Source organism: Scophthalmus maximus, chromosome 9 (assembly GCF_022379125.1).
Source record: "Scophthalmus maximus strain ysfricsl-2021 chromosome 9, ASM2237912v1, whole genome shotgun sequence".
Lineage (NCBI taxonomy): Eukaryota > Metazoa > Chordata > Actinopteri > Pleuronectiformes > Scophthalmidae > Scophthalmus > Scophthalmus maximus.
The window spans coordinates 21326635-21338891 of NC_061523.1; the positions used below are offsets into that span (position 1 = coordinate 21326635).

The following is a 12257-nucleotide window of genomic DNA, read 5'->3' on the forward strand; positions in this document are numbered from 1 at the left end:
AAGTGCTAAATGAATTGTTGTAATTGTTGTTTAATTACCTGTCAATCAACTACTTGATGAATCACTTTTGATTCCGCACTTATTTAAAACCAAAGCTTAAAAAAAATATATACATATATATATATATATTGTTTAATATTATATATTATATAATAATTTAAAGCTTTCTAGATTTAATCCACTCTAAAAATATGAATACCTCAGACCATGAACATTTCTCACACAAAACACTTTTTTTTGTATCTTCCTGATTTCAAAAATTTGAAGTTTGGCTTCCTTGAAAAGAACCTCTTAATTCATTAAACTTCTAATCAATCATCAGTCAGCGGCCTTCACCATATAACAAGAGCTTCTTTTATAAATATCCTTTCCAACCATGTGGAGAGTCTTTCCTTCTGTCAAGTCGCTGTGCTCCCCAATAACCCCGGAGCGGTTTGAATCTTTGACAACAGTAAAACTTCCATGGCCCAGGAGTCGGCCGGGCTAGGCGCTGTTCGGGAGCTGAATGGGGTTTCAGACATTTGGGAACTCTCCAAGGTCGGGGCCCCAGACACGCCCACACTCTTGGATGCTTTTTCTGCAACAAGAGGCTGCAAGCACCAGCGGAAGAAAAAAATACGGACTTGCAAAAAGCTCGTTGGCAAAATAGTCCACATTAAACATAGAGACATTGGTGGTTTATGGACTGTTAAAAAAAGATGGAGTCAGGGGGGAGAGAGCCTTGGTCTCCTTTTGTGTGGCTGTGCCGTGTGCGGATGCATACAGTTTCTAAACGGTAAATACAGCTACATGAGTATATTAGAATACTGTACATTTGCGTTTTATACGCAGTAGAACTCACCTCTGTGTTCTCTGTTGCCAAACTGTTTCATCCACCTATCCGTCCTGTATGGACATTTCTATATGCCGGGACCTTACCCTCAGCTCTGTTGCTATTTACTGAGGATCCTCCCCATGCTGTCCCTCCAATCCTCTGGATTGCCCGTGAATCCCCGGGGCCCGGCCAGCGCTGTTGATTTGTGGTTGGCCAGTGGGCAATTGACACATTGATAAATCCCCCTCCGATGGGGCGCGATCCGTTTGAATCAATAGAGCCTTATCGGCTGACGGCCTTCGCGGCTGCGGCCGCGCCGCGTCACCCCGGGTCCCTGGCAGTTGGCCTGATTTGTAGCATTTGACAACGGACATCGTCACGCCGCGTGGTTCGTCGGAGGAGTCCGCGGGCGTCAATGAAGGCAGGCCGCTGTCTGTCAGTGAGCGGCGGCGGCGGAGGATGGGAGACAGACAGAAAGAGCGAGGTGGATATAAAGAGAGACAGGCAGAGATAAAAACAAAGAGCGGCTGAGAGGATATTGGACGACGGGGCCGCGCAGCCTCCTTTTGTCGCAGCAAATATGTGTCATTTACAATTTCATAACCTGCTGCCAATGACAGATTAAAAAAGTAAAGCTCCCAAACATTCGCCGCTGCAGTCGAGGGATTGGGATTGAAATCGAAGACAGACATCCGCAGCGCCAGGAGCCGCCAGTGTGGTGGGTTCAGCTCCGGCCAGACGATTCGCATGGCTCGCGTCCACTGGCCAGGCTTTTAGCTGTTCTGCAGCCCGCCTGGCTCCGATCCAGCTTCTCCTCGGCCCCTAGATCCGGGCCAAGCCTGGTCTGCCCGTGGCTCCGGCCAGCCGCGCTTCACAACTTGGCGAGGCGATGGCCAAAAGATGGGGGGGGGGGGGGGAGCTCCAGATTGGAGGAGTAATGGTCACTGATTCTCAATGCAACTTTCCCCTGGATATAATGGCACAAGGTTCTGAGCAACGTTCAGCTTTATTAGCAGGCGCAACGAAATGTGTATTCAATTTGCGAAAACATGTGAAGCTGTCGAGTGCCATTTGTTTCGTTGTTGTGCCGGCTGAAACTAAATACTGTTCATATCTCGTGAAATGGGCTTGTTATTTTCAAAACTCCCCTGTTGTCTGGGTGGGAGGCTTTTCAACAGAGATACAGACTAAACCATATAATCCATGGTAGAACCCCGCTGGGCTGAGCTGAGCTAATGGAGACAATAGACTCGCCGCTGTCAGATCTGCTCTTTGTGGAAATACATGCTCTTTATTTATTTTATTTTTCCATTCGGCGGCTTCAGGCCCCGAGTAAAATATCCGTAAAATGCCGGAATCAACTAAATTGAGTGAGAGGCGAAATATTTCATTCGGGGTGAAATTGCGCAAAGTTTGTGGGGAAGATGCTGGAGAGCGAGCTGGGAGAGGCTCCGCGGGAAATACCAGTCGAGACAAAGTCGCCACAGTGCAGAAGCAGGGCTGAAGTCAGCGTGAGTGAAGCACTGTTTAAATCAGAGTGAGGGGGAGGCTAACTAACCCCTCTTGCGTAAAAGAGCGAATAAAGAGATTTTGAAGGAAGACATGTCCCGGTAAAGCGGAGAAGTGGGAGCTTAAGTGAAACACTTTTCATTAAAAACAGTAAGAGGAAGCTTAATGAACACCAGAGCCCATAAAACGGAGTGATGGGAGCCCTATAAGGATGACAGCACTTGAAAAAATTATCTCCAGCACTAAATCCAGGCAGTTTATGTCAAAACGGGGATCGCGCTTATTCCTGAAATCCTTCAACCTGCCCCTTTTTTTTTTTTTTCTTTTTTTTTTTCAAGCAGCAGAGTTCACCAGAGTCACACAGGTGAAATACTGGTCTGTGTTTTTTTGCGCCACGACACGTGAGCTCGCTTAAATTTTAATGGCCAGGCTGGCGAAGTCGCAAAGACACGACTGGAGTTTAGTCGCGACAATTCGGCGCGAACGCACCAATATTCTAATTTAAGCACTAAAGCAAAACCATACAATACAATACAAACACTCACTACAGTACTCATGCGGCAGTGACATGAGGCATTTAAGCTCGAGAGTATTGGTTGGTTTGTGGATTGTTTCGGGAAATAATAAAGTTAACACTATAAACAGGACGGGGGGCACAACATACAGTTTTAACACAGAGCCCCCAAATATGTTTAATCCGGTCATGTAAAGAAAAATATATACATAAAAAATGTAATATGAGCCTAAACAGCCATTTTTTATCAAGAAGTAATTTGTTTTCAGGTTTATTTATTCCATAGGTGTTTTCAAAAGCTCGTGTTATAATTTGTCTCTGTTTTACTAATTTGATTGTTAGAGCTTTTATTTTGAAGGTGTCGTGACAGAAAAGGTGTCAAGATGCATGTAGACATTTGGAGGTTGTGAAAGAAATTTAATTAGTGCGGCCCCCCTGATATATTTTTGCTATTATACATTTTTACATAGTTTTAAGAAGGGCCAAATGTGTTTTCTTATAGCCACAGAGATAACGGCGGTATTGTCCCAATGCGCAGTGAGTTTTGCGTGTTTAAAGGTCAGTTGGCATTTCTTTGGTGAAACTGGCTTTGCTCGTGATTCAGTGCTGTACTTTTCAAGTGCACATTATGGCCCACACTTTTTGCTGCGGTAGCCGCAGAATATAAATGAACGCAGCATTTTTTTCTCTCGTCGTGGAGCGAAAGTATAAAGTAGCTCTAAACTTGTACTTGAGTACAGAGCGTGAGTAAACGTACTTGGTTACTTTCTACCACTGTACTTTCTACCACTGTTGCTTGACTAATCGTTGCAGCCACCATTTGTCGTTTGTGAGTTATATCCTAATTTTTTGGGGTTTCAGTAAAAATAGTTGTGGCATAGAGATTGACTGTGTAGAACAGGTTGCACAGTTACATTGTTGAGAGCGGCCTTGTGTGTGTGTGTGTGTGTGTGTGCAGAGAGTGTGTTGTTCACCCTTCACTTGACTGTCAATCCCCAGAGTCCCCGCCCCTGAACGGTACTGGATTATGGGTTGAACTCAATCTGAATGCTGAGCAGCGTGTCTTCCTCCCTCTGTCTGCTCTGTCCCGGCGTGTCACTCCTCTCCGTCTCTCCTGAAATAGATGTATTCGCATGAAACAGACACCACACACGTGCCGCTGGTTTGTTCACACCTGCTGCTTCTTCGCAGTATCACACTGTCAGACGCGCACACACACACACACACACACACACACACACACACACACACACACACACACACACACACACACGCTGCACAGCAGCTGCTGCAGGTTCATCCCCAGTGAACAGCTGGTCAGGGCTGTGTGTTTGACCGTCATATTTTCTTTTTCAAATTAAAATTTTCAGGCAGAGACTGTTTTGTTTGGATGCAATGCTACTACCGCCTAGGCTGGCAGCTCATTCTCGCCATGACTGGTACAAACCCCATGTAAAACACGCTCAGACACACACACACACACGCACACACACACACACGCATACACTTAACATGCCTACCCCAAGGATGCACACATACACAGAGAGGAATGTATTTATAGTGTACATATCCATTTGTGTTACAGTGAGACTGAATGATGTTTTTAAAAGGAGACATATTCTAAGTCTTCTTGGATGAAAATGGTTCATAATCATAATGATATCAGTGTGCAGTCCAAAGTTCAGCTGATTGGTGACCGGCCAAAAAGCCGCCCCCCACGAACTCTTAATCGCCTATTGATTGACCGGCAGGATGGAGGTCCGGGTTCAGGTCGTCCTCGCCACATCTTTTCCTCCTCGAGTCAGGCTCATTGCGTTTGAGACACGTTGACCCGCGGGTTGCTCCGCCCCCCCCCGGTCGCTGATTGCTGGGCTTGACGCTGCACGATGGTGACAACGCTAATTGTCAACATCTGGGATGTGCCCGCCGTCCCCTCAGCCCCGGCGCAGAGCGAAACGTGCCGATCTGTCACAACGTGTCAGAGGAAATTAGCATCAGTTGAACGCTGTTGTGGGTGGAGGTGGGGAGGGGCAGGGCGGGGGGCAGGGTGTGGGGGGGGGGTGGGGTCATCCCGCCTACATCATCGGGGGTATTAGTGGGGGCGAGGTGGGGGCGAGGGTGATCGGCTGTTTAGAGGAATCATTTCAGGGCAGAGACATTTACATTAATGTGTTTCCTCACAGAGTTGTTACGATCACTACTGTGGCTTTTATTACGTTTCTGAAGGCCCTCTACAAGTGGAACTACTGCTACTACTCGTACTAATACTACTTCTACCACCACCACTACCACCACTACTACTACTACTAATACTACTACTGGCAAAACTGCTGTTACTGCTACTATCACTACTTTTGGTGTAACTGCTGTTACTACTACTACTACTACTACTACTACAACTACTACTACTAGTACTACTACTACTATGTCTGCTACCACAACTACTTATTATAGTCAAAATATTAATAATACTATTACTACTACCACTAATATTACAACCACCACCACCACTATTACCTCTACTACTACTACTACTTCTAATACTACTATTATTAATGATAATTTAGTAAAAAATGTAATGATACTATTACCACTACTACTATTATTATTATTACTACTACTATTATTACTACTGCTACTACCACCTCCACCACCAATACTACTACAACTACTACTAGTACTAATACTACTCCTAGTGTAACTGCTGTTACTACTACTACTACTACTAACCTACTACTAATAATAATAATTCATGGTATTTATATAGTGCTTTTCAAGGAACTCAGTCGCTTAACTACTTACTACTACAATTACTACTTCTAACAACAATACTACTTATACTATTATACCAACATGTCTACTACCTCTAATGCTACTAATATTACTACTTACCAATAATGTTTCTATCACTTAACCTACTGCATCTACTTTTAATACAGCCACATCTTATTAGTACTTTTATACCACAGCTACAGCTAATGATGCTTGTACCTTTACTGCAACTAATACAACTAGTACAACAGCAGGTATGATAAACATTGTTATTGTTAACTGTAACTATTACTACGAATACCAGTCTCTCACATTTGTTTATTGATATTTGAAAGAATATACATATCTTATATAACAACTTATATTAACATACAAATTAAGTTAAAATAATAATAACGACAGTTATTTTAAAGATAAAACGTGGAGGTTGCCTCACCTGCTGTATAAAGTAGAAGCAGTCAATTATAAACCCGTTGGACCTCAGCTTGTGTTTCTGACTTGCAGGCGCCTCAGGCAGGGATCGTCCCAAAGTCCAAGCTTAAGACACGTTACCCGGCTTTGGCATTTCACTTCGACCCGCGTTCGAAGCTCTTGGGCCGGCAGCCGACCTGTCACTTCTTTAACCTGATTTACAGACTCATTTTCATATGCGTGTTATTTATTTTTTGTAGCTCCAAGACCTTTGTTCTCATCTTTCCACTCGGTGATGTCATTTTACGGCCCCGTCATAATTTTGTTTCAAACGTATAATACCTTTGACTGTTTTACAGCTTGTGCTAGATCGTTAAAGCTCTTTACAAACTCAAATGTAAAAACCCCTATGGTTTAAATAAAGCTCAAGGTATTCATTTCAATGAAAATAAACAAACAAGACTATCTACATAAAGGGAATATTTGCCCTGTACTGCTGACTTCATATATGATAAGAAAAAAAAATGCAAACAATGTCCTTCTTTTTTATCTCGTCTCAGCCGAAAGCCTGCACGGCCACAATATCTTTGTCTAATCACAATGGATCAATATTGAATTTATGTATGAAAAAAGAAAATGGCACAAGAGCAGCAACCTGGATAAAGGAAATTCTCTGGGTTATTAAACAAACCCGTGGTCCTATCGAAGGGCCCGGAGGGTCAATTAAGTGATATGCTTTGCAAATTTCAGAGACCCAGCCAATTGTTCTTATCAAAATCAGATTAACAGTAGGGTTTTGGTACAAGTCTTTGATTCTGACCTTTGATTTTTTGTGTCGTCCAACAGGAAAGTGACAGTTTGTGGTGGGACGCTTTCGCTACAGAGTTTTTTGAGGAGGACGCCACGCTCACGCTCTCCTTCTGCCTCGAAGATGGACCAAAGAGATACAGTAAGACCCCTCTAATATTTCAAATAACGGATAATGTGATCATCTCAAAACCTTTCAATTTCTAAATTACTATGGCAATTAATCTATTTGAAACCAATTAGTGAGGTTTAAACCAATTATTATTTAGGAACGTTTCAGGTATTGAAATCATATGTACATAAGTATGGTACACGCTATATTAGATGCATACATTTCACACATAGAATATGGAAGCTTAAATAAAATGGTGGAGAATTGATACAGTGCATTATGTACTAATTTGGAAGAAATTTTTAACACAGCCACTGAGCTCATAAATGATTTCTACTCGTTTTAAAAACACCTTCACAACTGTATTTTTTATCCAAAACAAAAAGAACGAAATATGAGTGATTCCTTGCTCTTTTTCTGCCTCTTGAATGCCACATTCTTTTCCCCCAACTTTGCTTTTTGAAAAACCGGGATGTTTGTGACCTTGTTGAGTGAGAAAATGGGACGTTTCCAGTTGTGATTTGTCCCTTTTGAGTCAAACATTTCTGCTTTTCTACTCCGCACCGACTCTGTCAGTGAGAAAATTGGTATCTCTTACTCACGTAACAATAGTTCTCTCTGTGTTTTTGATTTGCCGTACGTTCGGCGCAACATCACACGTAACTACTGGTTACCTCTTTTTTGAAATAAAGATGTACGTGTAAATAGGAAAATTACTGGGTGTATCTGTACTGATGCACTTCACAAATCACCGCTCTTCTGAGAGATCGCGATGGTGACAGTGCGTTGCGCTCTCAGTACTTTTTACATAGAGGATTGTAGTCGGAATGGCAGTTTGAGCGCTTCAAAGCTTCGGCGGACGTGAAGGTCTCCTTGTTGAATCATCGAGATGAGTGGGTGTGTTACATTATATCTGCCTTTTTAGGTCAAAAGGTCACGTACAGCACACGAAATACAAGTGTCATCACAAAGAAGCCGACTGCAAATTCCAAGGAGCATTTCAGTAACAAAACATCCAGTCACACTCACAGCAGGTTGAGCCTCTCGGAAACATTCAGCCTTTTTTCATCAGCTCCCGTCAGAAATCTGTGTCGAGTTTGTCGAACATGGTCGTTTTTACCACGAGACCCTCATGTAGAAGAAAACTTTGACGCTACAATTAAAAACTAAAATGCCACCCAGTAGAGCGCATATTCCTCCGACAGTCCCCTTAAAATTCAAAAAGCCGAGCCAAACTGCATAAAACGCATCGATATCCATTCATCGTTTTCGTGGGAAGTTGGTGAAAATGTCCAAAAAAACGGCAATATTAAGAAAATTAGGTGGGAAAAAATTCCAGATCCGCCACATAAATGTAATGGTTTTCGTTCTTGGCCCACGTCCCATCCCCCCACTACCACTAAGTTTTGTGGAGATTTTGCAGTATTCTGCTGACAAACCAACTGACCGACCAACCAACCTACAAACAAAGCAAACCCAAACCTCTTTGGTGGAAGTAAAAATAGGAAGTTACGGTCAAGTGAAAATACTTTTGCAGCCATTTTTGTATCGCCACAGAGCTTTATACAGCAGTTGTTGGTGTATTGCATGTACCAAATGTTAAGTATTTCCTCAGGTTAACTTTCCAGGCACATTTCTGGCTCCTGTTTCGATTAGGATTTTTTTTTTTTCTTAAAGGATTTAAAGGCTCGAGTTGCAGGAAATGTCCTCAACGGCTGATTCTGTGCACTTTGAACCCCACGCCCGGACCGCAGCTGTGCAGTGCACGGTCCTCAACGGCACGTGACAGATCGCTGGCTGTTATTGAGTTCGTGATATCGTCCCCTTCGATCTCATCTGCGTGGGTTCACTGTTTTGACATCTGAAACACATTGAACATCACACAGAGCGACCGAGACAAGGAGGTGGCGCTCTGAAATGAGCAGATGTGCGTCGCGCCGCGTCGCGTCCGCTGTCTCTGTGCGTTAGCGTTTGTGATCCAGCTCAATCATGGAGGAGGACGAGAGGGAGAGGCGAGAGGGAGAAAGGAGGATTGTTGTGAGCCGGGGCCTCGGTTTGCTTTTCAAATGTAAAAATAAAAAATCCCCCAGTGGTGTAGAGACGGTAACCCTGTTCCCCCGGGAACAGGAGGCTTAACACCATGGCGATGATGACTCACCGTCGGTCGCGAGCCTTTTTCCTCGATTCACATTCGGGTTCCCGAAGTTACGCGCGCGCACACACACACACGCACGCACGCACACGCACACACACTGACACATACAAACACGCACACATCATCTAGGAGAAACCCACCAGCCTCGTATGTACCCAGCAACAGATTTGACTCAAAAGGCAAACTAAGAATGACACCTGCCGCCTTCTGAAAGCGACGCCGTTGTCTGCCGAGGCTTCCTGCATCGTGTATGGGGAAACGACAGCACGGTGTTTATACAGAAATACTGAGGTACGTGTTCTTCCGTCAGCGCGTCGTTAATTTTAGCTGCAGCTACCGAGCAAGTCGCAGTGATTCAGGCAGGTATAGGGGGACTTCAGAAGCCTCAAGGCCACTGGAAAGTTCTTTGTGGAGAACTTCCTGTTTTGATTAACAGCCCCGATAAGTAAACGGCAAACACCGTCGTCTGCAATATAACATGTTCACATTCATTTGTTTTTTTTATTTCAAGAATGCATATCAGGGAAGTGGTTCAACCTCACGCGTGTATCACGTTTTTTGATGCTGAAATGCAGGAGAGTGGTCTCAGAATTTTGGACCCCCCCCCCACTGTACAACCTAATGTTTTATGACTTTTAGTTCATTTAGTTCAGGACAACAGATGGAAAAGATGCATTCACTTTCAAATGAGACAAGTGTAAAACTCAGACTTACAGCAGGTTTAAAGATGAAATTAGAAATGTAGAGTATATCTTCAATTCATATATTCATTCAGAGTTCCTCACGTCAAAGACCCCAAGAAGGAGGTTCATCCAAAGAGAGAAGGCCTGAACTTAGATATGACAAAAGAACATGCTGTTTGTTTTGCATCTTTTAGTCCGTTATTATTATTATTATTTAAAGGGGCAGTAAGCGATTCTAAAGCAATACACGTTTTGTAAAAATCTGCGAATGTTTCCTCACGGTCCGTAAGCTGTCTGTTTTGTGTGTGCGCTGAAAAAAAATATCTGTAAATTGAAAACGAAAAACAACGGTGCAGACGGCACCGCACAAGACTGTGTGCAGTTTGTGAACATCACACCTCGACACCTGAAGAGACGCGCTAGGGGGGTTTGGGTCTCGTGGTTAGCTTTCTCCAATAGCGCTTTAACTGTCCCTTTAATTGGTCTTTTCTTTTACAGTAACAGTACTGTTTTACTGTTTTAATAAAGAATAATAAATGTAATGTCAATATCCTAATATGTGGCTCAGCGAAGTATCTTTTGAGACAATATTTGAATGTGAGATGAAGCTTTTTTCTTCACCTTTTTTCTATTATACAGAATCGTCCTCGTGGCACAGGAATTCCGCTGCCGTCTCTTATCAGGGGGCCTTGGACTCTTGAATCCCTTTTGGCTTCCTTCTATTTTTTTTATTTATATTTCATCGTTGACAGGCCAGAAATTTGAGCTTACTCTGCTGTTGCTACTCATTGCTAGTCAGTGTACAAGAGCGTCGGCTAACTGCCGAACATATAAAATGTAAATGTGGCCCGCGGTGGCCCCTTTACTGGGAAATAATCTCCGCTCGCAGCCCCGTGAAAAGCACAGATATGTGTACAGTAGTTACGGCTGCGCGGGTCAGAGCGGCACCCACCGGGTGGAGATGTGAGGGTGGAGGAGCTGAGTTGTTACCAGTGGTTAAAGGGACCGCGCATGTGTGTCGGAAGAGTTACTCCTAAACAAAAGGCCGTTGCATTTCTCAGCTGTATGGATTTTTGATTTGAACCCTTGGGCTAATGTGTTGATTGTGATTATTACCGTGGAGCTTATTTTTTAACTGTAAAATATCAGTTGTCAATGGCATTTTATGTATAAAGAGGAGTAAACATTTGTATTTTTAAAGATCAAACATACTAAGCCAATGACAGGAACACATCTTCATATTGGTGTTTTCTCATGTACCTATTAGATGCAAATGCATCCTTGTATCTGAGGTTATTTCTGCCAAAATCCATATTTAATAGTGAACTAAAACAGTCAAAATGAATGTTTTATTCAACGGAGACACTTTCTGTACAGTGTACGTCGTGTGTAAGTGCTAGAACTCCAATCCTTCTTATATTTTTGAGTCATTCATGAGCTTATAGGATAATTGCAGAAAAACAATAATTTCACTCCATTCTGAGGTGCTCTAATTTCATAACGTCCAGCGGAAGAAAATAAGAAAAGCCAATTTACCTAATCTGTTGAGGGGGGAGGGATTTATAGTAAGGGCTTGTGTGTAGGTATTTTGTAACTTGTCTCTGGCTGCAGTTCGCTGTGGCTTCTTGGAGGAAATACATTGGAAATGCATGTGTGTTAATTATTGAAGGCTAATATTTTCCTCTTATTCTGAAAAATCAATTGTTATATTTATTTCGGGCCAAAACTGTTGATTAATTAGACAACCAACGAAAAGTTTATCGTCAATACTGTTAGTTTTGATACCGTTTAATCATTGAAATTTTTTAGCGGACAAAAAGAATGAATGTATTGAAAATTTGATCTTTGAAGCTTCTCAAGTTTTTTGCTATATGTCTTATATTGGATGTCTTTGGGGTTTTCGATGTTGGTGTAGGAGAAAACAAGACATCCGAAGTTACTCTTCGATATATTATGAACAGTTTGTCATTGTTTTTTCTCATACAAAACAATAAGCAGATAATAATGTTAAAATTAAACAATCACAGACTAATCAAATAACTCATCGCTGTTTTTAGGGGTTTAATATTGTTGTAAATGGAATTAAGTCATCATCTTCAGCTCTGGGAACTTTTAAATTGGCATCATCATTCCTCTGTTAGAGACTTACCAATAAAAAGGAAGAAAATAAAACCCAACAACAAGTTAATCGGCAATGAAAATGAAACCTTCGGCTTAAGCCACCATCGACAAAGCAACGAGCAATTTGGAGATTAAAATCTCTGGCTTCCGGAATGCTGTGATGGGCAGAGTTTATTGACATTTTTTTTTTTTTTACAGAACAGAACAATTATTTTGATCAATAAGTAATCAAGCAGATTGATTGATAATCAAAATGGTCAATCTTATCGGTTAATCTCAAATGCCTGGTGTCTCTTTCGTTGGTGGATGACCGGTGAGTGTCCAAATTGAGCCAGTGATCGCACAGTTCGAGACAGACA

At 42.4% G+C, this 12257-nt stretch overlaps 2 protein-coding genes across 5 annotated transcripts in view; both read left to right on the forward strand.

Moving 5' to 3' along the window:
- The window catches only part of qdpra (quinoid dihydropteridine reductase a), a 59781-nt gene extending 52812 nt beyond the window's left edge, over positions 1-6969 (forward strand). Inside the window, exon 9 of the transcript XR_004795957.2 lies at positions 6867-6969. The gene's annotated coding sequence lies outside the window, so the exon portion shown is untranslated. The remainder of the gene's footprint in view (positions 1-6866) is intronic.
- The window catches only part of ldb2a (LIM domain binding 2a), an 87931-nt gene that overhangs the window by 15054 nt on the left and 60620 nt on the right, over positions 1-12257 (forward strand). For all 4 annotated transcript variants that reach the window (XM_035649656.2, XM_035649653.2, XM_035649654.2 and 1 more), the window contains exon 2: positions 6867-6969. In XM_035649656.2, coding sequence (XP_035505549.1) covers positions 6867-6969 — 103 coding nt within the window. The remainder of the gene's footprint in view (positions 1-6866; positions 6970-12257) is intronic.